At 45.8% G+C, this 27,309-nt stretch overlaps 1 protein-coding gene across 8 annotated transcripts in view; it reads right to left on the reverse strand.

The window, feature by feature from the left end:
- The window catches only part of Actr3b (actin related protein 3B), a 93,870-nt gene that overhangs the window by 23,703 nt on the left and 42,858 nt on the right, over window positions 1-27,309 (reverse strand). For 4 of the 8 annotated variants that reach the window (XM_039107746.2, XM_063286225.1, XM_063286224.1 and 1 more), the window contains 5 exons: window positions 20,686-20,810; window positions 19,171-19,281; window positions 5,328-5,423; window positions 4,604-4,711; window positions 311-454 (listed from right to left, as the gene is read on the reverse strand). In XM_039107746.2, the coding sequence (XP_038963674.1) occupies window positions 311-454; window positions 4,604-4,711; window positions 5,328-5,423; window positions 19,171-19,242 (420 nt within the window). In that variant the 5' untranslated portion in view covers window positions 19,243-19,281; window positions 20,686-20,810. The remainder of the gene's footprint in view (window positions 1-310; window positions 455-4,603; window positions 4,712-5,327; window positions 5,424-19,170; window positions 19,282-20,685; window positions 20,811-27,309) is intronic. The other 4 variants (XM_039107743.2, XM_039107744.2, XM_039107747.2 and 1 more) reach the window with 3 other exon arrangements.

The following is a 27,309-nucleotide window of genomic DNA, read 5'->3' on the forward strand; positions in this document are numbered from 1 at the left end:
TGATTTTAAACAGCAGCATGGAGGGAGATGTAGGAGCAGCATGCAGCTAACTGAAGGTTTTGTTTAATTAGGCTCCAATTAAATGATGTTCTACTCCACACACCGGTGGCTCAACACCAGCTATCACGTGCTTTCTGTGTAGGAGAGCACGTTGAACCTCAAGTCCCCAGCACACAGAACTCAACAGCAATCAAGGCCCATGCTCTCAGGGGGACAGGAAGGGACAGGAGGGGACAGTGGCATTGAGGGGATGTCCAAGCACCATTTCTCTCTCACCCCCAAACCAGCCAGGTTCCCTTCTGTTTTTTACCTTAATGGCTTTTGCGGTCTCCAGTGACTGCTCAGGAGGGATTCCCACCTCCCTCTCCCTTAGCAGCTGTTGAATGAAATACGTAATATCTCTACCTGCAATTGGGATGTGTTTGATGCAGCTTCCAATTACATAACCTTCTGCCTGGAGAGGAAGAGGATGCAGGACAGCCATGTCAGTAACCACAGTCCAGAGCCCATGCACTCAGGAGGTCCCCGACCTCACCTTCCCGGATGCCACCCTTCTGGGCACTGAAGTAGCATTTAAAGGCTCCCACTTGTGAGGTTCTGTACCTAAGGTCTTTTTAAATGACTGCATCTACAGTTCCATTAATATTTAAAATTCTAAATGACTCCAATAGCCTCATTCTCCATAAGCAACCAAAATGTTTCCATTAGGAACATGTGGGAAACGGCACAGGATTATTCATTCCTAAAAGCTGCTGCTGCCCGAGAGAAGAGTTGCAGTAGACACAGTAATTCTTCCCTCTAACTACACAGAGCAGGCTTCGTTCGTGCACTCTTAAACCATCGACAAAGCTCCCCCTAAACCAAAGTTGGCAACTATGGAAAAGTACAGAGGACTGTGATCCCCAAAAGCCTGGACCCAGACCCCCATCCCTAGTGTGGAGCAAATGCCCCGAGGGCATTACAGTGTCTACAAAACAAATCCTGCGTGTCAAACATGTACTTTAATGGCAGATACTAAGCATTCAAGAAATGGTTCTGTCCAGCACACTGAAAGTGATTCAAAGAAGATAGCTAACTGGTGTCGGCTGAAGACCAGGACAATGTAGGATCTGGATCCTCCCTGACGCCTTCCTGAGCTACTGAAGGAGTGTCTGTGAGAGGCCTGTGGGCATCCACAATAACTCCGCGATCTATCAACTGGCAGGACTAATGCCTAGAGTCCACATGCCCACAGCAGCGATGCCCCACCCCCCACTCAATTCTGTGGACACACACTTGCCACAGCAGCCACAAGCCTGGCCATCCATACAGCTTGTCTGCAAAGACCCAGGTGTGGGGGCACCGGTATCAGTTCCACACTCTAGCACTTCATGGTTTCTGTGCCACAGGGCCCAGGGGGAAGAGAGGACATGAAAGTGAACGACAGCTCTGTGCTGCGTGTGTGTGTGTGTGTGTGTGTGTGTGTGTGTGTGTGTGTGTCTGTCTGTCTGTCTGTCTGTCTGTCTGTCTCTTAACCAAAGCTTGAAAAGCTTTGCAGTTTATAATGTGATTGTCTAGATGGGTTTATGGGTAATTTTTTTCTCTATTGTTTATTACTTTATCCAAATTTTCAGTAAGAAATTAATCTTTGTAAATGGGAGAAGAATCTAAAGTAATACACAGTGAAAATTACAAAAACCCTTTCTCTCTGGACCTGGGCTCTATGTGAAATGTCTTCTCTTCCTACCATACATTTGCTGAGTGACCCTTGACCCTGGGCAAAGTGAAAGAGTGACGAAAGAGCCTCTGCTCACCGTCACCACAGTGTAGAGATGATGGGAGCAACTGCAGGCAGACCTGGGGCCGGTGCAAGGAGCTGAGGTCTGCTCTTCAAGAAAGCAAGCACAGCAGAGAGAAGCCCGAGGCCAGAGTGGTGTCACCTCCTCCAGCAATTCCCGTAAAAGCCAGCATCTGAGGTCGCTCTGAAGGGTCCACTCCTCCCAGGAAGAGGGCATGCGGGCAGGGGTACGGGAGTGACAGGGACTTGGATTGTTGTCCTCCCTGACTACCAAGCCCCTCGTGACTTCAGCTTTCAGCAGACACAAATCAGCAAAAAAGGAAGTCCGCCTGTTTTGCTTGGCTTTGGCCAAGTTGGGTTTTATTTGTTTGGGTTTTGTTTGATTTGTGTTTGTTTGTTTGTTTGTTTGGTGTGTACATACACACACATGTACAAGAAGGCAGGAGTTCCATTTTGTGGAGCTGGTTGACACAAGTTCTCATGTGTCCCAGGCTGCCCCTAGGCTCAGCAAAGACAAGAACAACCTTTCTCTTCTAAACCTGCCTTCACCTTTCAAACGCTGGGATTACAGGCTTGTGCCGCCCCACTCAATTTTGGATTTTTTAATACTCTTATTTGCATTTTAAAATTATATTTAGGGGACTGGAGAAATGGCTCAGGAGCTAAGATCATGTACTGCTCTGCAACAGACTGAGCTCTGTTGCCAGCACTGACAGCAGACAGCAGACATAATAACTCCAGTTCCAGCGGTTCCAACATCTCTGGCCTCTTGGGAGAACCTGTATTCACATGCACAAACCCCTACAGAGACACATACATACAATTAAATAACTTCTAATTTTTTTTTCAAAACGTAAACTTATTTAAGGTCTGGTAAAATAGCTTAGCAGATAAAGGTGCTTGACCTGCGTTTGATCCCTGGAACTCACATGATAGAGAGAACTGACTCCCACAAGATCATATGATCATGACATGCACTCCCATGTAAATGCAGTATGCACACACATACACACACATGTACACACACATGTACAAGCACACACCCATACACATGTGTGCACACACGCGCGCACATATGCACACACATACACATGCACACACAGACATACACTCACACCCACAGAATTTTTCAAAAGCGAAAGACTTCAAATTTAAAAAAGAGCTCTGTAGCAACATTTCTGGTATTCTGGTTTCTTTAAAAACACAGAAATATTATAAGAATGTGTTTTCATTTTGGTCCCAGGTGTGGGGATGTAGGACCACTTCCAACTGACCACAACAGCTGACTATGATTTTGTCAGCTACAGATATCTTCTGTTATTGTGTGACATTTGGGATTCTGGGAACTTTTCAGATGGTATAAAAATAAATGCTGGAACCCTAAGAGACGGAGTTGGTGGTTGTCTTTCCTTCCCTCCCTCTCTCTCTCTAGCCTTCTTTCTCTCATATTTAGTAATAGGGGTAAAACCAGAGGAAGGGTGGGGAGAAATAGAGCCCATAAGTAGCAAAAAGAAGCTACAGAGCTTCATATATTTCATGTGTGTTTATAGCTATGGTTGACATAAATAACTGTGGTTAACACTGTAACTATAGTTACTAAGGAAAGCTGAAGGGGGGTGGCCCGGATTGACTGACTTTCTACTGACACTAGTTGATTTATTTTTAAATAATTCCTTCAAGTAATCCCTTGGGCCAAAGAAAGACATGAAAGCCTCCTGCAGTTGGAGTCAGAAGTGACTCTCCTAATGACTTAAGACTCAAAGGTGGTATGGTGAGGAGCCCTACAATCAAATGGGAACTCTCCCTTCTAGGTCTTTAATTCATCCAGATACAAGAGAAAGTTCTCCAAAGCCCCAGATGGTCAGAGCCCTCAGGACATGCCCTGAGCCTCGGCTTTGACGTCCAGAGTGCTCTCTAGCACAGCTCAGAATGATGACGTCTTGGTTAGGATTTCCACTGCTGGGAAGACCACGACCACAGCAGCTCTCTTTAGTGGGGCTGTCTTACAGTTCAGAGGTTCTGTCATGGTGGGCGGCATGGTGGCATGCTGGAGGACACGTGCTGAAGGAGGAGCTGAGAGGACCACATCTGGATTCCCAGGCAGCAGGGATGAATAGCCACATAGGCCTGGCTTGAGCATCTGAAACCTCAAAGGCCACCCCCAGTGATGCATTTCCTCTAACGAGGCCACACCTCCTAACAATGTCACTCCTGTGGGTCATTTTCATTCAGGCCACCACAATGAACCAGGACACTGAAGTGACACTCATGGGAATACAGCAGAAGTCTGACAAAAAAAACCCAATCAAACAAAACAAAACTGTGACTACAGAATTTGCTCCATAATTCAAAACGACCAAAGGCATAAACATAGCCATCTTTCGAACTCTTTCTCACCTTCTTGGACTCTAAATTACCACTGCCAAGGCTGGCATGGTGGCACATACTTTTAATGCCAGCACTTGAGAGGCAGAGGCAGAGGCAGAGGCAGAGAGGTGTCTGCCAGTTCAAGCCAGCCACGGAGAACCTGTCTTAAAATAAAAAGAAAGATAGAAAGAAAGAGAGGGGGAAGGAAGAAGGAAGGGAAGGAGGGAGATAGGAAGGGAAGGAGAGAGGGAGGGAAGGAGGGAGGGAGGGAGGGGTGGACAGAGAAATGGAGGGACAGAAGGAGAGAAGAAGGAAGGAAGGAAGGTCCCATTGCTGTTTCTACTACAGCACATAAGCATGTTGCTCGGAGGAGACTGAGTTTTGTTTTGCCTTTTTTGCATCTTCTCTTACCCAGGGTCAGGTTAACCCTCCGAGAACAAAGCAAGAGCCCATGCTTACCACCGGGATAACATGGGTGACGCCATCTCCACTGTCTATGACTATCCCCGTCAGGGTGCGTTCACCAACTTGCCGGGATGTCCAAGAGGCCGCCAGGGCCAGCACTGCCTAGAGAGACATTGAAGAGAGGCGTAAAACCCAGGAAGATCAGGGGCCGCCGCTGGTCTCAGATTCTGCAGTGAACTCTTTCTGACTTCATACACCTGACAAACTTCCCCTTCCCAACCCCACATCTCCCAAATTGCAATTCTCACTTAGTCAACATGCCAGTTTTCACTTCAAATGAAGGAGTCCAGTTTTCAACAAAAACCTATACAGTTTTACAAACAAAATCAATGAAATGGAATCCCACTGCTAAATCATTAGATTTAACTTCTAATCTGCTGAGGGTCCAAGCGCAGCCACAAATACTGCAGGCTAAGACACACACATGGAGCGTTTGTTTGTTTGTTTGTTTGTTTGTTTGTTTGTTTGGGAGTTTATCTGTGGTTAAAGGTAGGGTCTTACATAACCCAGGCTCATTGTGTACCCAAGAATGGCCTTGAACCCCTGATCTTCCTGCCTCCAACTCTGCACAGGAAACCTGCAGAGCCAGACCAGCTTTATTCAGTGGCAGTGACGAGTGTCTGGCCAGGCTGAGCACAAACTGCCCTGGGACTGCTGCTTCTGACACTGTCAGAATCACAAAGACAACAATGTGGTTTGTTTGTTTTTTTTTAATTACCTGTACTGCAATGTAGAGCCCTGGTACATTAAATGATTCAAACATGATTTCTGCAAGGTACTCTCTGTTCTCTGGTGTGTTCAGTGGAGGTTCTGTCTGTAAGAGAACATTATCTACATCAGAACTATAAAAAGGCTAACCCACAGGTAGGTTGGCCAGGGTATTCTAGAACTCCCCAGTGTAAAGACCGGCTTCACTGAGGGCGACTACTGTCGCTTACTGTGGGTCTTAAAAGCGTTGACAAGGCAGAGTGAGGCTGGGTGGGGCTTCTGCTCTCACGACTCACCCAAAGTTCAAAGTTCGACCAGTCACAGAAAAAGGGCTTGTTCATCACCTCCCTAAAGCAGAGAGCCCTGATGCGGGGCACCACAGGCGGGAGTGAGACTCATGACGCCAGACCCGGTGCCTGGGCCAGAGGCAGCCGAGCTCTCCAAAGAAGCAGCAGAGGTCAGGCAGAAGCTTCCTCCCACCTGGCACTCACAGCAGCAGTGGCAGGCTCAGCCATCACACTCCAGGATGACTGCCATGTTCCCCGGGCAGCAACCTCCTGGGCATACAAAGCCCACACTCACACATGCACTGAGAGCAAATGCTAACAGTCAATATTATGTAAAAATGCTAAAACAAAGAGAAAAGTAATTGAAACATAAATGGAACAAAACCATACACACACACACACACACACACACACACATACACACACACATATACACACACACATACACACACATGCACACATACACACACACATACACACACATGCACACATACACACACATACACATACACACACATACACATGCACATACACACATACACATGCACACATACACATGCACACATACACACACATGCACACATACACACACACATACACATACACACACACACACACACACACACACACACACACATATGAAGAAGCAGCCTACAATACTGCAAACTGGAAATTCTGGGCAGCAACCTGATGTCACAGTGACCTTACAAGACAGGGCAATCAGCGTACAGGTACACTAAAGCACAGTATAAAATCGTCTCAGGCTGTGTGCACAGATCCTGGTGAAACACAGATACATTTAGCATTGAGACCTCAGCCCTAACCCCGTGGTATCTCATTATGTATGCTCAAGTATTCCAAAATCCAAACACTCTGGTTGCACACGTTTTGAGTAAGGAACAGTGGTTGTGTACCTAGCGTGGCATGGGAAAAAGCAGGTAGAATCTTGAAAGACTCTCAGCAAGTCGAGAAGCCTTTTAAAAACAGTGACTACCACCAAGTAGGACAGAAATCACCAGACAGCAGAAAATGAAAACAAGGGGTTGTATTCTTTCAAAACAGTGAAGCTCTACATCTTATATTCATGTAAACTACAAAAATCAATGAAAATCTTCTGGGCCCTTTGGCAAAAAGTCCACATTATCCTTTATTCTGGACTCAAGAGTCCCCTAAAAACCCATGCATTAAAGCCCTAAACCCACAACCATGACCTCCCTCTTCCTCTCGCCTACTGTCTGCCTCCCTCCCCACCTTTCTCCTTACCACATTGGCACAGGGAAGATGTCCAGCAAGGACTCAGCAAGAAGGCAGCATGGAAGGGCCAGGAAGAGGCCCCCGCCAGGAACCAGCCCAGACAATACCTGCCTAGTCTTGAACCTGCAGCCTCCAAAACTATGGAAAATACACGTCTCTTGATTGAGCCACTCTGTCTGTGGTATTGTCAGGGCAGCAGAGCACATGATGAACACTTCAAGCAGGAAATTATAGCCTCTGGCTTCAGTATGGTTACTTTAACTCTGTGGTGCGCACAGCTACACAGTCTCCATGAGAGAAAGGGAAACCCAATAATTTGGTATCTGGCCACAGCATCAATCTAACATTTTTGCAAAACCAAAATGTTTATTAACTGTGCATAAACTCATAAAATTAATATTAATGCTGAGAAGGTCTTCTATATGCTGCTCAGGGTGAGGTGAGCAATGGACTATATACAATCCCAACACTGTGACTGCTTGAGAATCCCAAATTAAACCCTAATTATCTCTATATAAAGAGTGCTCAGAGAAAGCCTCCTTGCTGAGAACTAGCCTTCATAGTATAAGAAGGTGCAATGCAAGCTGCCACGGAGGCAGCAGCTGGTAGTCCTAGCCAGCCGTGATGCCTATGAGCCACGGTAATGACCAGCCCTTAGGACGGCCCTAAACGACAGTGCTCAGACTTGCTGGTAACCAGCAGCTCTCTAATCAAACCCAAGCTTTCTTAACAACCTGGCACTGACCACCTAGCAAACCTGCCAGGGCAATGGAGGTCATGGGTCTTAGAGGAGAAGCTGCTAACACTACTTTACTAGACCAGCATTCTAAATACTTATTCTCATACCCACAGGTAAGTGGAAATCTCATCTCTGACAGCTGGGCGTATGCCAATTTGACACACGAGCTAGAGTTATCTGAAAGAAAGGAATCTTAATGGCCTCCATGAAACCCAATGGTAAGGCATTTTATCAATCAGTGATCAGTGGGGGAGGACCCAATCCATTGTGGGTGGTCCCATCCCTATATTGGTAGTCCTGGGTTCTATAAGAAAGCAGGCTGAGCAAGCCAAGGGAAGCAAGCCAGTAAGAAACATCCCTCCATGGCCTCTGCATCAGCCCCTGTCTCCAGGTTCCTGCCCTCCTTGAGTTCGTGTCCTGAGTCCCTTCAAAAATGAACAGTGCTATGGATGTGTAAGCTGAAGAAACCCTTTCCTCCCCAACTTGCATTTTTGGTCATGATGTCTCATCACAGCAAGAGAAACCCTGACTAAGACATCAGCCCTCTCCCGTTAGAAGTTTGATTTTGTAGGAGACAGAGACCACCACATAAAATCACAACTGGTCAAAATACAAAGAATACCAGGTCACAAGGTGCCCGGCTGAAAGAAATACACCTGTGACCTAAGGCTCAGAGAGCAATGAAGAAGAGGGGACAGAAAGATTATAAGAGCCAGGGGTCCAGGAAGTGCTTTGAGATTACAAAGCAACCTCCTAGAAAGGGCAGGGAAGCTTCTCACCCATGCTACTGGAACAAAACCAACAAGAGGACTACACATGCCGATGTGGAAGGCCATGACGCTCCACCCCTAGACATCAACCAACCACTGCTGAGAATTAGGTTTTCCCAGGGAGGAGTCCCCTGACTGGTTATACAATACCATGTGCTCAGCCCTGAACTCACATACATAAAAGCAGCACTAAATGGACTCAGCAGGTTATACTTATATATCTATGTGTTTATACACGTAACAATAATAATAATAATACAGGTAATGAGTTTGAGAGACAGCGAAGGGTACATTGCAGGAGTTGGAGCAAGAGAACACAGGAGGGGCTGGATGGAGGAAAGGAGAGGAGGGGAAACGATATATTCTAATTAAAATGTGTAATTATTAAGAAAGAAAAGAAAGATCTATACATAGAATAAAATGGTATGTAGAGGTGGGCACAGTGCTACACACCTTTTATGCCAGCACTCAGGAACACAGGCAGACAGATCTAAGAGTCTGACAGCAGCCTGGTACATGGGGAGTTCAGACACACACACAACAAACAGCCTGCATGCCTGTATCCACAAAGACTATGCTGTGTCTCAGGGACCAGAAGCAGGAGTTAGTGTCTGAAAACAGAACAAGTACAGGACAGGAGCCAGCTGCCCGCTATACAGCTGTTCTGCTGACGGCTACGGAACGCCAATGAGAAATGTGTTCCATAAGCTTGTGAATTTGAACACGTGGACCCCATAGGTGACGCTTTTGGCTTTTAGGAAACGTGGACTTGCTGAAGGAAAGACGTCACTGCGAGTGGACCTTGAGGTTTTATTCTCTCACTCTACTTCCTGTTTGCTCTCTCTGGTTCGTGTCAGTTTCCTGCGCCTGTCATCATGTCTGGCGCTTGCTGGCTTGCCTCCCAACCATAGACACTCTGGAACCTTAAGCCAAAATAAACTCTCTTCCTTACGTTGCCTTTGGTCACAGTGGTTTATCACAGCAGTAAAAGTATAACATAAAGACTGAAAATAAAACTGGAGCACAGACCACCAAGATGGCTCAGTGCATGGAGGTGGTGCCGTCGAAGCTGACCTGAGCTCACGCCTCGGCGCGTACATGGAAGAAAGAAGGAACTGACTCCTACACGCTGTCTTTTACACGTTGTCTTCTGACCTCGACATGAGCACACACACAGCACTCATACACACAAACACAAAAATAAATAAGTACAGTAGCAAGAAAACGCTGTATATAAAATACAAAATCGTGGGTTAAAAGACTGAGCTAAACAGACGGCTCAGTGGTTAAGAGCACTGGCTGCCCTCCCAGAGGTCCTGAGTTCAATTCCCAGCAACCACATGGGGGCTCACAACCATCTGTAATGGGATCTGATGCCCTCTTCTAAAGACAGCAACAGTGTCCTCATATACATAAAATAAATAAATCTTTAAAAAAAAAAAAGAGGGAGTGAAAACCTACTAAACGTTACCAATCGCTGTGCTAATGTGTCGAGGCTGAGAAAGGCACAGATATTGGTTCCAAACATCCTGGTCCCTCCCTTCATCTCTCCTGTCAAAAAGGAGGGAGCTTACACACCTGGGTGTGACTGGACCAGGGCCCACACAAACCCCTCGCATAGCAATGCAGCCCCCTTCGCTATAGACTAAACTCTGACAGAAGCAGACCCACCACAGAGCTGGAGCAGACACGGCATGGCTGTGGCGCTCTGACCCATGGGGTCCCAATGCGTAACATTCGAGATGGGCAGAACGCAGCACAAGGCACGGAGCAGCTGAGCTCTGTCTAGCGGCTCGCCTCAGACCTGTGAATTACCTATTCCAACAGGTACTATGAGGGGTACATATTAGCGCCGTGTGGCCGTTACTGGTTAGTCACTGACTGATACTGGAGACGGCAGCAGGCCCAGACAGAAGGCACGTCATAGACTTCTTTGTGAGCCAGGATGACTGAGCAGGTAAGTTCTAGCCAATAAGATACCAAACCGGACACCAAACAATAGATCCTCCCTCTCCCCTCAGAATAAAGAAATCCCTGAAGCTACAGCAACCAACCCTGGGACAGTCTGCATCCCTACCAGAGAAGCCAGGCATCAAGTACACTAGAGAAGAAAGACCCCGAGACACCAGAGAGCATCCATGCCCAACACCAACTGCCTGCCATAGACTTATTTTATCAAGAAAATCAGAGCCCCCAACTTGTCTGAACTACTATTCTTAGACTCCTATCACTGGCTACAAATCATAACCCACCATCTTTGAAGCATTAAACTCTACTTCTACTACAGGAAACACTTGTTACACAGTCAGGGTCTCTTGGTTCTGGAATCAAAGTCAGTGTGCCTGAGGGTACGCCCTCATAACCCATTTCCTCCTCAGCCTTTTGTCTCCTTCTTCCTGTCCATCACCAAAGGACAAGTCACCAGGCAAGGGTGCCCCTGGAAGGCACACTTAATAAAACATTCCCAAACCTTTACACGAGAGCAGAGTTTCCTTATTGTGTTAATGTTGAAGCGTATGATTAGAACATCACATAAAATTAAATTGCACGGATACTGTAATCCACAGCAATCATAAAACTATCACCTGGTGCTGATATAAAATGAATAACTAATGAGTATTATGAAAAATAATCTGTATTTCTCCGTGAGCTGGAAAACTGATGCACATACCTAGTTCTACCCTCAAGCCCCTCCATAATTGCAGTTTAAAAAACATTTTTATTACTATTATTGGTATTTGTGTGTGCCCGTGAGCACAGACTCACAAGTGTCACTCACGCCATGAAGTTCAAAGGTCAGCTTTTGGGAATCCTGTCTCTTCTTGCACTGCGGATACAAACTCTGGGGACCAAACAAGTTTGCAGAGAATGCACTTTTACCTACTGCGCCGTCTCACTGCCTAAGAAACAACTTTTAAAATACAAACGGCCAACGAAAAGAGAGCCGGGGAGGAGGTGAAACATGTCAGGTGGGCCAGCAGAGACTGAGTGGACCCATCAGCCCATCTCTCTCTGCGCTGACGAGTGGCCACTGAGCTGGGAAGGGCTTGTCCAAGCCACCACTGATGTGCTGCTCAGTTTTATGTCAACTTGACACAAGCTCGGATTATCTGAAAGGACGGAACCTCAATCTTAAGCCTCCACTGAGATTCAGCCGGTGGTGTTTTCTGAATTAATGATTGGAGGGGGAGGGCCCAGCCTCCTGTGGTCCTGGGCTCTATAAGAAAGCAGGCTGGTGAACAGGCCATCTTCTGTAACCAGGCAAGGCCTCAAGTGGAAGGACTGGGACACCAACCCAGCCACAAAACCTTCAACCTACAGCTTGTCCTGCCTGGAGAGTGCTCTAGAATGGGGACCTAGAAGAACTGTATCAGAGACCAGGGAAACTTCATCCAGCAACCGATGGGAGCAGATACAGAGAACCACAGCAGAACACTAGGCAGAGCTTGGAGAGTCCTGTGGAGGAGGGGAGGAAGAACTGGAGGAACCAGAGGAGCCAAGGACACCACAAAAATACAGCACAGAGTCAACTGTCCAGGACTTATGGGGACTCACAGAGATCAGGGAGCCTGTAGGGGTCTGACCTCGGTCCTCTGCATATGTGCTATGGCTAAGTAGCATGGTGTTCCTGTGGGACTCCTAACAGTGGGAGCAGGGGCTGTCCCTGACTCTTACGCCTACTTGTGGGATCCTTTTCCTCCTACTGGGTTGCCGCGGCCAACCTTGCTGTGATAGCATGTGCTATCACATGGTCTTCTTGTAGCTTGTAGGGTGATGTCCCTGGGAGGCCTGCTCTTTTCTGAGAGGAGGAAGAGGTGGGGTGGATGTTGGGGACAGGGGGCTGGGAGGGAGAAACTGGGGAGAGAAAAGGGAAGGGAAACTGCAGTCAGGATGCAAAATATGAGAGAAGAATAAAAATTAAAGAAAAAAAGGAAGGGAGGGAGGGAGGGAGGGAGGGAGGAAGGAAGGAAGGAAGGAAGGAAGGAAGGAAGGAAGGAAGGAAGGAAGGAAGGAAGCTAGTTGGCTGAGCGAGCCAGTAAGCAGCACTCCTCCATGGCCTCTGCATCAGTTCCTGCCTCCGGGTTCCTGTGCTGTTTGAGTTCCTGCCCTGACTTCCTTCAGTGATGAACGGCTGTGGAAATGTAAGCCACATAAACCCTTTCCTCCCCAACCAGCTCTTTAGTCATGGCGTTACACTGAAGCAAGACAAATTCTAAGACAACAGTCCAAGGAATTGCAGAGCGTGACATACACGATGAAATTAGCATAGTGAGATCCATTTCTTTGTTTGCTAACCAAAAACCTGATTTAAGAGGGGGTGGAGAAGGAAAAGGAAAAGGGATGTGATGGTGTGAACCTGTAATCCCAGACCTGGAGACATGGAGACCAGTAAGTCCCTGGAGCTTGACAACCAAGCCTCCTAGGCTACTTGGTAAGTTTCAGAACAGTAAGAGAACTGTCCCCTTCTCTCTCTCTCTCTCTCTCTCTCTCTCTCTCTCTCTCTCTCTCTCTCTCTCTCTCACACACACACACACACACACACACACACACACACACACACACAATGGATAACATCTGAGGCTGCAGGAGTGAGCACACAGATGTCCGGTCATCCTGGTCTCTCAACGCTCACTATCACCAGCGGCGTCACCACATCATGGCCCCGGTCACCCTCCATCGTGCCCCACCTCAGGCCACACCCCACCCCCATCACAATGCTTTCGTTGGCTCCTTACTGTTGCCACAATGGCAGGTGGTCTTCCCTGTTCTTTATGAGTTATATTCATAAAGTCTGAAAGATCTCTTCTGAAGTTACAACTTGATTTCCACTCAAAACCACTGTGATCCCAATTGTTTGTGAGGCTGAGGCAGGAGGATCACAATTTTGAGGCCTGCCAAGGTTTCAGAAAAAGAGAGTTCATGCCCAAACTCAGCAACTTTAGACCCTGCTTCAAAATGTGAAAAAAAGGGGCTGGGGATTTAGCTCAGTGGTAGAGCGCTTACCTAGGAAGCACAAGGCCCTGGGTTCGGTCCCCAGCTCCGGAAAAAAAAATGTGAAAAAAGCAGAGACGAGGTGGGCACTAGGGTATGTGGTGGGTATTAGGGGCCTAAGTGGCAGGCACTAAGGGTGAACCTAGGTGGCAGAGTGCTTGCCATGCAAGCCTCAAGGCCTAAGGTTCAATTCCCAGAACAAAAAAAGAAAAAAGGACAAGAAAAACCCCAAAACTCTGTAAAGCATGGCCCTGGCAAACATGGTGGCCGGTGGCTCACACTCCTAATCGCAACCCCAGGAGTCTGAGGCAGCAGGACTGTTGTGGGTTGAAGCCAGAGTGTGCTACACAGTAAGTCCCAGGCCAGTCTGGGCTATAGGATGCCTCAAACAGCATGGTTTTGTGTTCAGGTCTGGGCGGTTCAGTGCTAAGACAAGCACAGGATTCCTATCTGCCACCAGCTCAGTCCACAGGCCAGCATGCGTCTCTAAAAACCTCGGTATGACTCTAACCAAGCAAGTGAATGATCCATATGACAAGAACTTCAAGTCCCTGAAGAGAGAAATTGAGGAAGATCTCAGAAGATGGAAGGACCTCCCATGGTCATGGGTTGGCAGGATTAATATAGTAAAAATGGCCATCTTACCAAAAGCGATCTACAGATTCAATGCAATCCCCATCAAAATTCCAACTCAATTCTTTATAGAGACAGAAAGAGCAATTTGCAAATTCATTTGGAATAACAAAAAAATCCAGGATAACGAAAACTGTCCTCAACAATAAAAGGACTTCTGGGGTAATCACCATCCCTGACTTCAAGCAGTATTACAGAGCAATAGTGATAAAAACTGTATGGTTTTGGTACAGAGACAGACAGATAGACCAGTGGAACAGGATTGAAGACCCAGAAATGAACCCACACACTTATGGTCCACTTGATTTTTGACAAAGGAGCCAAAACCATCCTATGGAAAACAGATAGTATTTTCAGCAAATGGTGCTGGTTCAACTGGAGGTCAGCATATAGAATAATGCAAATCGATCCATGCTTATCACCCTGTACAAAGCTTAAGTCTAAGTGGATCAAGGACCTCCACATCAAACCAGATACACTCAAACTAATAGAAGAAACAGTGGGGAAGAATCTCAAACACATGAGCACTGGAGAAAATTTCCTGAACAAAACACCAATGGCCTATGCTCTAAGATCAAGAATTGACAAATGGGATCTCATAAAACTACAAAGCTTCTGTAAGGCAAAGGAAACTGTTGTTTGGACAAAATGACAACCAACGGATTAGGAAAAGATCTTAACCAATCCTACAACAGATAGAGGGCTTATATCCAAAATATACAAAGGACTCCAGAAGTTAGACTCCAGAAGACCAAATAACCCTATTAAAAAAATGGGGTACAGAGCTAAACAAAGAATTCACAGCTGAGGAATGTCGAATGGCTGAGAAACACCTAAAGAAATGTTCAACATCTTTAGTCATCAGGGAAATGCAAATCAAAACAACCCTGAGATTCCACCTCACACCAGTCAGAATGGCTAAGATCAAAAACTCAGGTGACAGCAAATGCTGGCGAGGATGTGAAGAAAGAGGAACACTCCTCCATTGTTGGTGGGATTGCAGACTGGTACAACCATTCTGGAAATCAGTCTAGGGGTTCCTCAGAAAATTGGACATTGCATTACCTGAGGACCCAGCTATACCTCTCTTGGGTATATACCCAAAAGATGCCCCAACATATAACAAAGACACATTCTCCACTATGTTCATAGCAGCCTTATTTATAATAGCCAGAAGCTGGAAAGAACCCAGATTCCCTTCAACAGAGGAATGGATATAGAAAATGTGGTACATCTACACAATGGAATACTACTCAGCTATCAAAAACAATGACTTTATGAAATTCACAGGCAAATGGATGGAACTAGAAAATATCATCCTGAGTGAGGTAGCCCAATCACCAAAAAACACACATGGTATGCACTCACTGATAAGTGGATATTAGCCCAAATTCGTGAATTGCCCTAGATGCAAAGACTACATGAAACTCAAGAAGGATGACCAAAATGCGGATGCTTCACTCCTTCTTAAAAAGGGGAACAAGGGTTGGAGAGATGGCTCAGTGGTTAAAAGCACTGACTGCTCTTCCAGAGGTCCTGAGTTCAAATCCCAGCAACCACATGGTGGCTCACAACCATCTGTAATGATATCTGATGCCCTCTTCTGGTGTGTCCGAAGACAGTTACAGTGTACTTATATATAATAAATAAATCTTTAAAAAGAGGGGGGGAACAAAAGTATTCATAGGAGGGGATATGGAGGCAAAGTTTGGAACAGATACTGAAGGATCAGCCATTCAGAGCCTGCCCCACATGTGGCATATATATATATATATACATATATATATATACATATATATATATATATATATATATATATATATATATATATATATATCCATCCCCACCAAAACTAGGTAAGATGGATGAAACAAAAAAGTGCATGCTGACAGGAACCAGATATAGATGTCTCCTGAGAGGCACAGCCAGAACCTGTCAAATACAGAGGCGAATGCTAGCAGTGAACCACTAAACTGAGAACGGGACCCCCATTGGAGGAGTTAGAGAAAGGATTGAAAAAGCTGAAGGGGGGCTGGGGATTTAGCTCAGTGGTAGAGCGCTTACCTAGGAAGCGCAAGGGCCTGGGTTCAGTCCCCAGCTCTGAAAAAAAGAACCAAAAAAAAAAAAAAAAAAAAAGAAAAAGAGAAAGCTGAAGGGGTTTGCAACCCCGTAAGTACAACAATGCCAACCAACCAGAGCTTCCAGGGACTAAACCACGACCCAAAGACTGTACATGGACTGACCCTGGGCTCCAACTGCATAGGTAGCAGAGGATGGTCTTGTTGGGGCACCAGTGGGAGGAGAAGCCCTTGGTCCTTCCAAGGTTGGACCCCCCCGATGTAGGGGATTATCGGGGGGGTAAGGGGGGTAGATGGGGAGGGAGACACTCTTATAGAAGGGAAAAGGGAAGGGTTATGGGGATGATAGACAGGAAACTGGGAAAGGGAATAACATTTGAAATATATATAAGAAATACCCAATAACAAAAGAAAAGAAAAGAAAAGAAAAGAAAAGAAAAGAAAACCTGCTATTACCAGCTTGTTCTCACTCTGTACCTCCAATGCCCAGGTACGAGAGTCACAAAGGACAGTCCTGTGTGCTCCTAAAGGGCTGGTGATATGAGTCATGCAGGGCTTATACACACTAAAGCCTTAGGCGCACTAAACCCCAAGTCCTCACCGAAAACAGCCATTAGATGTCTCCGCTCCCTCCCACATCTGCTTCCCTCCTTCCAGCTCCACCCGCTGACAGGAGATGGCTCCACTGGGAAAGAGCTTGCCACACTAGTCCTGAGTTCATCCCCCACGCACACGCAAAGGTTCAGGAAGATCAGCAAACACGCCTGTGAGAGGCAGGGCAGAGGACCCACGTGGCTCCCTGCAGAGCCGGTGTGGGAAGCTCTGGCTCAGTGGCAGACCATGTCTCAAGACATGAAGGTGGTGGAGAACCAGCAAGAAGGCCCAGCCCTTGCCACAAAGACCGGAGTCCTGAGGTGTTGGATCTGCCTGGTAAGAGAGAAACCTGGCGTGTTCTTCTTTGCCCTTCAAGTGCATACCATAGCACACACATACCCCACACTACCACACAAAATCCATAAGCGTAATTTTTTACTATAAAAACGAGGTGGAAGGGCTACAGAGTTTTCTTAGTGGTTAAAATCTTACAGAGGACCTAGGTTTGGTTCCCAGCACACGTCTCTGTCCACTCGCAATGCCTGTAACCCTAACTCCAGGGGATCCAAGGCCCTCTCCTGGCCTCTGTGCTACACACACACACACACACACACACACACACACACACACACCTGACAGAAACAGGAAATTCCCTCACCGTATCCAACACTTGCAGAATTCAAAGTACAGTGTGTACAGTATGACTTTTTTTTAATTTTAGTAATGAATTTGAATATTTTTAAAATTCACCATAGGTGCCTACTAGCAAATGGACTTTTCTAGGCTCACATAAAACACCACCTCCTTTTTCTTCCTAGAAACGGATTGTTTTTCCAGTTTTTATATATATGCTAAACCAGAAAAGGGTGTGTATATATGAGAGATGGGAGGGGGGAGCAGGAGGAAAATAGAGGCAGGACAGAGAAAGAGGCAAAAAATCTGGGTAGCTTTCTGCTTGCCTGCTTGCCTGCCTGCCTGCCTGCCTGCCTGCCTGCCTGCCTGCCTGCCTGCCTGCCTGCCTGCCTGCCTGCCTGCCTTCTTTCCAGGAAAAGTGTCCTGTGGCATGTGCCCGCACTTCCTCCACAGGCCTTAGATCAGACGCCCTTCAGGCAGAGGCAGAGAAGAGCTGGCACAGTAAGCTGAAGCAGGCAGAAGAAGAAGCAGCTGGGCACGGTGCCTAAAATCCTATCCAAGGGGTAGTCAGTGATAAGCTAGAGCGCCAAGCCCAGCAGGCGGAGTCTGAGACAAAGTAACTCACACACTCTCAATTTCCTGGCTTCCTTTATTCAGTGTAACCACTGTGTGAGTGCAGGAGAGGAAATACAGAGGCCTGTGACACACAAGCTACACCTGACAGTCTGAGTGTGAAAACACACCTAAGAGACAGGTCAGAGCACACTCAAAGACTTGCCTTGATAGACATTAAACATGTAGATTCCATAACTATTGGCCTTGTAGTTACCACCTTCTAAACCAGACAACTCTAAAGAGTGTGTGTAGGAAATAATTATAACTGAATTTGAAACCATTTAACAATATACTTGCATAGAGAAATCCAAAGCTTATTCATGTGAGTTTAATATGCAGCTTATGTTGTATAGAGTTGCTGTTTATGAAGTAAGCATTTTATACCTTGGACTACTTTTTTTTTCTTTTTTTTTTTTCTTTTTTTTTTCTTTTTTTTTTTCTTTTTTTTTTTTCGGAGCTGGGGACCGAACCCAGGGCCACTGAGCTAAATCCCCAACCCCTACCTTGGACTACTTTTAATGTAAAAAGGCTACTCCACAGAAGGAAACATTGTTGAATAGAACAATCAGATCTCATAGATGCCGAGAGGTGCTTCTCCTTATTTCTCTATGCTGATTTGTTTCACAGGACACTTAAGTGTCATAAGCAGAGTCCATGGCTCAGATCAGCTCCCTCTTACAGTAGGATCTAAACACTGCAAAGTGACATCCTCTGCTATGACAGAATAACACTCACTTACTTCTCCAGGACACAGAGGACACAAGAGCTTCCCACCCAAGCCTCCCTCTCTGGACCCTGTGCTGGAGGTTACAGTAGCCACCCCTCCTCTCAGTCTAAGAGACCCACTGACAACTCAAGAACTGGGCAAAACCACCAGGAAGGTTCCTCAGAATGGCTGCTAAGCTTCAGGAAGTTTCCTTCACTACTGAGCAGACATACACGAAGACTCTGAAGTAGCAACACAGAGAATTGGACAGCTGTCCTGAGGCACCAGAGAGCCACAAGAAGATGCCATACTAAAAGACCAGTCTGTCTCCAAGCTGTTGAACTGAGCGGCCCAAGGCAGCCAGGCTCCGGCCTTCCTGAGCTACAGGGTGCTAAGCCTTTTAGGTCCTTGATATTTTTCTTGCACTTTCTGGTATTTGGCCCTAAAAGCAGCCTGATTCATGCCAAAGTCTTTAGGAGGACTTTATGTTTAAAAAAATCCAAGTACTTTGGAATTCGCAGGAATATATTTCTCTTGGTTCCAACTACTCACCATTAAAAAATAATGGTCCTCAGGTTCGGCACGGAGATACTTAAAGACCACCTGTTCCATGAACCTTTCCATAAGATCCCAGTCTTCAACGATGCCATGTCGTATAGGCCACTGGAGCAAAAAGGACAGAAGCAACAAATTCACCACGCAAGCACAGAGGAGGCCGTGTGGGCCAACAGAACGGAGGCATCCTGTGGGAAGCTCCCGGTGATTCGAATATAAACAGCATGGTTTATAAGGAACTACTTCTCCAGTGCGTTTACGGCAGCTCCTCTTAGTACGTGGAACTACCTGGGCAGCCATGGGCAGACTCATCTACATCCAACGCCCTCTGGTCCTTTTGTGATTACAGAAGAAACACTGGTTTTGCTGGTGAAGAGGTGGAGAAACAGGAACTACTGAGCACTGCTGGTGAACTGTAAACCGACAGAACTATTATAGAAGTCAGTGTGGAGGTTCCTGAAGAGAACTAAACACAGAACTACAGTATAGCCCAGGGAGCCCACGTACGGCATGTAACAACTGAAGGACTCCAAGGCATGAACCTGGAAGACATAGGCATGTCCATGGCAACCGTTGTGTATTCACAGTAGCCAAGAAATGGAACCCAGCCAGATGTCAGTCAACAGGTGGGTGGATTCCTTTTAAGTGTAGTACCGGTACACAATGGCCATTTTAAAAAGTGAAATCATGACAATTGCAAGAAAGTGGATGCAAAGGGAGACTGTTGGGGCAAATAAAATAAGCCAGACTCAGAAAAGCAGGGACTGCATGTTTCATATATGGAACCTAGATTTAACTCTCTCTCTCTCTCTCTCTCTCTCTCTCTCTCTCTCTCTCGTGTGTGTGTGTGTGTGTGTGTGTATGAATGTACGTGTATGTCTGTGTGTTACTGTAATGAGTGAAAGCAAAAGGGTACCATGAGTGGAGAGGAAGTGCTCTTAAGGGAGGCAGGAGAAAAGGAGAATGGTGAAGTTCATGGCTCATGAGGGCAGAGAAGAGGAGTGTTTGGAGGGAACTGCAAAGGTGGACAGGTAGACAAGGGAGTTCATGAGGTCATCAGAGGAAGTAGGGAAGAGTAAGAACAAAGTACAGTGACTTGTGTCTATGAAAATGCCAGGATGCAATCCATGGCTTGGTATGCTAAATTTAAAAAGTAATGTAAATCATGTCTTCAAAATGCCTGCTTTAATATTAGTGCTTCTTCTTAGTCACTCAGTCTGCAAGTTTCCAAATCTGACATGAGTTAGTCAACCTGCACCTTCCCAGAAGGGCAGAGCTTGCTCACCCTGCTGACACCGGTGTGACTCGGTACTCCACTCAGAAATGCACCTCTTCAAAAGCAACGCCCCCGTTCAACTAACCACCTCCTCCTGAGCGTAAGAAAGGGACAGCCCACAACGCACAGGTACAATCTCCAGGCACAGCCAGGCTCTGCGAGGCTTGGCTCTGCGCGGCTTGGCTCTGCTCGGTTTGGCTCTGCTCTTACCCAAGCGCACTGCGGCACAACTTTACCTTGGTAGCGTAGGTAGGTTTATCAATGGCTTCATCCCCTATGAAGAAGTCAAGGTCATCAACTCCTCTCAACACCCTCCTCTGGGCTTGGTCAACTACCTTTGCCGACTCTCGGATGGCAATACCTGAAGGGAGAGAGATGTTTTTCTTTCACAAAGACGCCAGCAGTCTCCATGCGCTACCTGAAGTTTCAGGAAATGGACGTGATCTGTATGTCCAAACAAGTGAATGGTGACTGCTTAGGTTGTATCTGGGGTTGGGATGCTCACAGGAGACGTGGCGAGCACATGACGTAACAGAGAAACAAATAGCTCTCTTCTAGTATCATCTCAGTGGGATGCGAGGGAACTGCTTTTAATGTCGGCACAGAAGCAATGTTATTAATCAGCCTCATCTGGAGGACCCCATAAGCAAGCAGGGGATGTTATGGGCCTTATACCCACCTCGGGTTGGGGTGGTTGTAAAATAGGGTGGAGGGCAAAGTTCTATACAACATAGAAGACGAAGGGAAAAATAATGTGCATGTGTTAAGTCATTTTAATGAAATGACATCTTAGTTCTTAGATATAGAGCTTATTTATAAAGAGGGGGAAACTGTGCATTCCAATTAAAACGAAGCTATTGGGTTATAGGCCGGCATCTGTTGCAAAAAGAGAAATATAATTATTCAAACAACAATATCACAGATCTTAGCAGTACATATTAGTGATAATAATCATATAAACTTCACTCCAGAATTTAATGAACTATGAAACAAAGATTCTGTTGCATTGACACCCCTAACCCCTGATCATACTCTTCCCCATCCTCAGGTCTCTGCGGGAATCATCCCCTCCTGGAAACGTTCCCTGACTACCTAGCAGGTGAGGGCACGTTCTCAATGTCACTGGCCCTTCCTACTCCCACCAATACATTCTACAAAAAGAACGCCAACCAGTCTACCACGGGGACTGGAGACACCTCCGAGTCACAAATACATGTCTTCTACTACATCTCCACAGACAGACACATGCAAATCACTAAAGTAAGAAGCAGCAGTTGGGGAGCACTTGGCTGCTCCTCTGTGTGTCACTGTCACTGGGTCCTCAGGGGAGCCTATCAGGTAGGTACTGCTATGTCAACAACCAAGGTCATGCTGCTTCCGAGAGACAGAGCCAGGCTTTGCACCTGAGCAGTTGCCACCAGTGAGCGCTAGAGAAACGTGCTCTGTGTTAATACTCTACACCATTGAAATCTGATAGTGAATTTGGAAAACGCCCAGACTATGCCAAATTGTTCCAGTGTAAGTCTAAACTCTGAGGTTATGCCAACAGAACCTCCTAAGGAGTTTAGTATATACCTGGTGAAGCCACAGTCACCATTGCAAATAAACAGAAATTCCTCAGAGTTCCACCGTGAAAATCCTGTGTGTACCTCCAAAGGCAGGGTGCGTGATCTTTCTGATGATTTCCCCTGTGCACATGAAGCTCACCACTTCCAGGCTAGCTGCTCTGTGGTAAGTGCTCTCACCAGGAAAGGGAGGGATGTGTCCCACCACCTCCCATGCAGGGCTGCAGCACTGCATAATACAGACAGACAGACAGACAGACAGACAGACACACTCACTCAACGGGGACATAGTAGCACACTGAAAATGTGCCTGAATGCTCAAGGGGCAGCAAGATGGAACCACTGGGAGGGAGAAATGAAGAAACACTGTGACAATGGATTCATCCAATAAGTCATCCTTTAAAAGTCACTCTAAAGGAGTGTCCGAGTGAAGGATGTTCCACAGAGCAAATCACAACGGTGACAAGGCACACCCAGGACTCCTACCTCATCTGAAGTCAGAGGCAGTGAAACTGTATCAAAGCCTCCCACAGAGCTTCCAAGTGGCCTTACAGAACCACAAGCTCCATTTCAGTAACTTGCAGACCACCCGTGTGTGGGCCTGAGATTGTCAGTCAAAGCAGGCCACAGCTAACCCTGGGCAGCAGGACCACAGTAGCTTTCTCTTTAGCTGCTAAGCACACTTGCTTTTCAATCATGGGGGTGGGAGGGAAGATAACAGAGCAAAATTCAAATGTTTGTACCCTAGCAGGTTGTGCCCAGCTTTTAGGATTGCTACACAAAGTGGGCATGGACAAGGCCACAGTTAAAAACTGCACAGCTGAGTTTAGTGAGCTTGTAACTGTGTCAGCAGGCAGCCTGGGACCTCCCACAGTGGGACATTTAAAATAAACTCAACTACACACCTAGCTGGGACTGTGAGATACAAACTTTGCAGAATTCATCTTAAAAACGATTCTAGGGTTAGCATGATGACTCAGGGGAAAGGCCCACGCCACCAGGTCTGATGGCTTGAGTTCAACCTCGAGGGCCAACGGGTAGGAGAAAACTGACACCAGCAGCTCATCGTCTGACCTCTGTGCACACTGTGCCACAAGCGCGCACACACATACACACACACACCAATAATAATAATAATAATAATAATAATAATAATAATAATAATAAAAAATAGTAATAACAAGTAAATGTAAAGCATTATTCCAAAACAAATATACACATAAATTATTTCTAAAAGTAAATTTTCTGACACCCTCAAATTATTATGCAGAATTAAAGAATTTTAAGAGTGAATGGGATATCTTTTTCTTTTTTCCATCATGATGTAACAGTGAAAAGAGAAGGATACAAGAAGGGCCTGGAGAGATGGCTCAGTGGTTAAGGACACTTGCAGCTCTCCCAGAGGACCTGGGTTCTACTCCTAGCATCAGTTGGCTCACAAGCGCCTGTAACAGGCCCAGGGCAATCTGGCACCCTCTTCTGACTTCTGTGGGCCAGATATGAATGTGATGCACAGACATGCGTGCAAGTAAGTTACCTGCACACATAAAATATTTTTCTAAAAGAAGGAAAAGATACAGAGTTATTTTATCGTCTGGCAAGAACAAGCGAAATATGTATAAGTTTCTGTTAAACTGTCAAGCCAGAGGTACAAAATGTGAGGTGGTGAGGGGAAAAAAGAGATCCCACAATTCATGACATTTCTCACGTCTGCCAAGAGTCTGGGGCAAAACATGAACCAAAAGAAAAGAAAGCCATGCTCCACCCCCCCCCCCCAAAAAGCCTAAGACTTAACAGGAAATAAAGGAGGACAAACAGAAATGTAAATGACAGTAAAGTAAATCTTATCCCTCCCGGTTCTGAGCCTAGGTCATAACAAAGCTAAGTTTTGGTGGCAGAAAAGAAGGGGGAGGGGAAGAGAGAGGTGGGAGAGAGGTTGGAAGTAGGGAAGGAGATGGTACTTAACCTAGGTCACCTGGCTACCCCAGCACCCACAGCAAGCTACAGAGCCTGGCCTCCTCCCCACCCAACACTAACGCAAACCCTTCCAACTAGGTGTCGGAAAAGGCCTGATGGAAACCTTGCACTTTGACCTCAAACTGCCAGAAACAAGATAAGAATCTCATGGCCGGACAAACCATAGAGCAGGAATCAGGAACCTCATCTTAAATAAGACCAGATAGAGATGGCAGAGATATCCCATTACCAAGCAAGGTCCCTAGGACAAGCCTGTAACAGTCTTCAGGAGAAATTTCAAACAAAGACCTGCACACACGCACACGGAAGCAGCTCCCTGGAACAGAACAGGATTTTACTGTTTGGATGGCTTTGGAGACAGACTCTTGCTGTATGGTCCCGGCTGGCCCAAACTCTCCATCCTTCTGCCACAGCCTGCTGATTGGATTACAGTGCTGGGTTATCCTGCCCAGCCCCCACACTGTTTCTTTGTATCTAATTTGTTGTTACTTCTCTTTCGGGGCTTTGTTTTCCCTAGGGAAAGCTGCACAGTAAAGCCAGTCTAGTTCCGACACACCATGTTTATATTTTTTGATCACACTTCCAGGCATTAAGTTTTGCTGGGAATGTTTGTAGCGTGTCTGTTTAGAGGAGCTTGACGGGCGCCATCCTATGCACTGCTGAAGTGAATGAAATTCTTGCTATCTATTTTTGAGGATCTCAGTAGGAACAAAGAAAGAAAATCTAAATGTCCAAGTAGACTTGTGTTCTGCAAATATCAAAATCATGTTCCGTATGTGTGTTTTATGCAGTCAGGCAGTGTTTCCTTAGAGTACGGAATTAAGTACACAGAGAGTAACTCTTTGTTTAGCACATTTGGGGTAAAGATAAAATCAGAAATACTATGGATGCCAAACCATCACAGCAGAACGGCAGGAGTCAAACGGATAGAAAACACTGCCTTTAGGAAAACAATGAAGTGTCTGGAATACACCATGTCCTACTATCTTAACTCATTGTCTTACGATTTCTGTTCAGAAAATAAAAATCGGAATATAATCAACATGAAGAACACAACCTGTCCTGGTTGTCTCTGCCTCTCAAGGGCCCAGCTGTGTCACTTAGAACATTGTTTAATCCTGAAATGGTACAGCCATAAACCTATACAGAACCACTAATGACACACTAAAACCGTGCTCTCTTTAAAGACAGTATGGTAAAAGCACCTGCAAGCCCCAGTTCTAATTACTGTTTTCATATACCTTCTAGCCAACATAACAGCACCCAAAGACCAGCAGGATGGCTTGGTGAGTAAAGGTGCTTGCCACCAAGCCTGATGCTCTGAGCTTCATCCCTGAGACCCACATGATAGAAAAAGAGAACTGACTCTTAGAAGCCGTTCTCTATCTCCACACGCATACCGTGGGTGCATGTACACCCCACATACGATAAGTAAGTAAATGTTCCAAAAGAACAAGCAAATACAAACAGCCACAATAAGGAAACAAAATTAAGACGGGAACTAGAAGCCAAACATGACCATTACTTGCCAGCAATACAATGGCCTGCCTGCAGAGGGGGCTGGGAGATGGCCCAATCAGTAAGGAGCCTGCCTTGCTTACGAGCAACTGAACCTGAGTTTAGAGCATCCACACACAGCATCCAACTCATGTATCCAGAACCTCCGTGCTAGGAAGGCATTCAAGGTGCGAGGGAGGGAGGGGGAGAGGGAGGGTTCGTCTTCAGGCATCAAACAAATGCAGCTGCATACAAAAATAACTTACACATCTCAACGTGTTACTCTTTATGATTGATTCGTATTTCAGGTTACACATTTGTATGTGGGACTGTGCATGTGTGTATGCAGATGCTCACAGAGTCCAGAAAAGGGAAAAGGATTCCCTCAAGCTGGACTTACAGACATTGTGAACTGCCTAACACGAGTACTGGGAACCGAACTCACACCCTTGGAAAGAGCAGTACACACTCTCAGCTGCTCCAGCCCCAAGAGCATGCTTATGTGGCTAGCAAGAACTAATTAAAAAGCTTAATTTTAAAGATAAATCCAGAGCTGAAGAGATGGCTCAGTGGTTAAGAGCACTGACTGCCCCACTGACTGAACTCCAGAGGTCCTGAGTTCAAATCCCAGCAACCACATGGTGGCTCACAACCATCTGTAATGGGATCTGATGCCCTCTTCTGGTCTGAAAATAGTGACAGTGGACTCACAAAAATAAATCTTTAAAATAAATCCACACACAATAAGACATAAAACTGCTAAAAATAAATCTAGCCAAAAAAAAAAAAAAAAAAAAAGCATGTGGAAGAATTTAAAGACGATAAACCTCACTGGACACGACTAAACGAAGGCCAACACTATACTGCCTTCGCACACAGGGGTTGAAGGCTCATTTCTTGCCTGTGAATATCAAATGACATGTAAAAATCTTAAATTAGCCTAGAAATTTGAGTATCTCAAATCAAGGCTTCTTATAGGTTTTTATAATTATCTAACTGATTCTAAAATTTACAGTATAAAGGAAGAGCCAAATCATTCAAAAAGAAAGAAAAGAAAGAAAGAAAAAGAAAGGAAGGAAGGAAAGAAGGAAGGAAGGAAGGAAAGAAAAAGAAAACATCAAACCCACTAGAGAAAACTGTTCAACACAACAATGGGATTCAAATCGCACCCCGGAAGCAGAGACAGATGAACACATCAATGAAGAAAATGAAGACCAGATGTTCCTAAGCATGGGCAGGCATGGTGGCTCACACCTATAATCCCAGCACTCTGGAGGCTGAGGCAGAAAACAGACAGTTCTGAGCTATCTGGTAAAATTCTGTCTCCAGAACAATATTCCCAAGCATAAGCATGACCCCGGTGTGACAGAAGAGGAGTGTCAGATGGGAATGCGCGTGTTGATCACTGGGGCAACTGGCTCAGACTTGGAAATCAACTAGCTATCCTTCATACATATTCAAACCTTAACTCAGAAAATACACAATTCCTTATGAGCTCTTTGGAAGGGGAGTGCACTTTTAAAAATAGAAAGATTACAAGCTGAAAAGACATTGAAATGTTTCACTCTATCAAAATTTAAAATTTCTAGATGACAAAAATAAAATCGGTTTAAAAATGTCACAGTGCGCCAGGAATGTAGCTCAGTGGTAAGTACGCACTAACACCACAAAAATAAATAAATAATCACAAAAATAGGAACAATAGCTGTAACAAATCAGTACACGATACCTAGTGTCCCCATAACACCAAAACTTAACACAAATGTAATTTTAAAAACGGCAAAAAACATCAACAGCCAACAAATGATTCTCAGCTTTACT

The sequence above is a fragment of the Rattus norvegicus genome, chromosome 4 (assembly GCF_036323735.1).
Source record: "Rattus norvegicus strain BN/NHsdMcwi chromosome 4, GRCr8, whole genome shotgun sequence".
In the NCBI taxonomy this organism is placed as follows: Eukaryota; Metazoa; Chordata; class Mammalia; order Rodentia; family Muridae; genus Rattus; species Rattus norvegicus.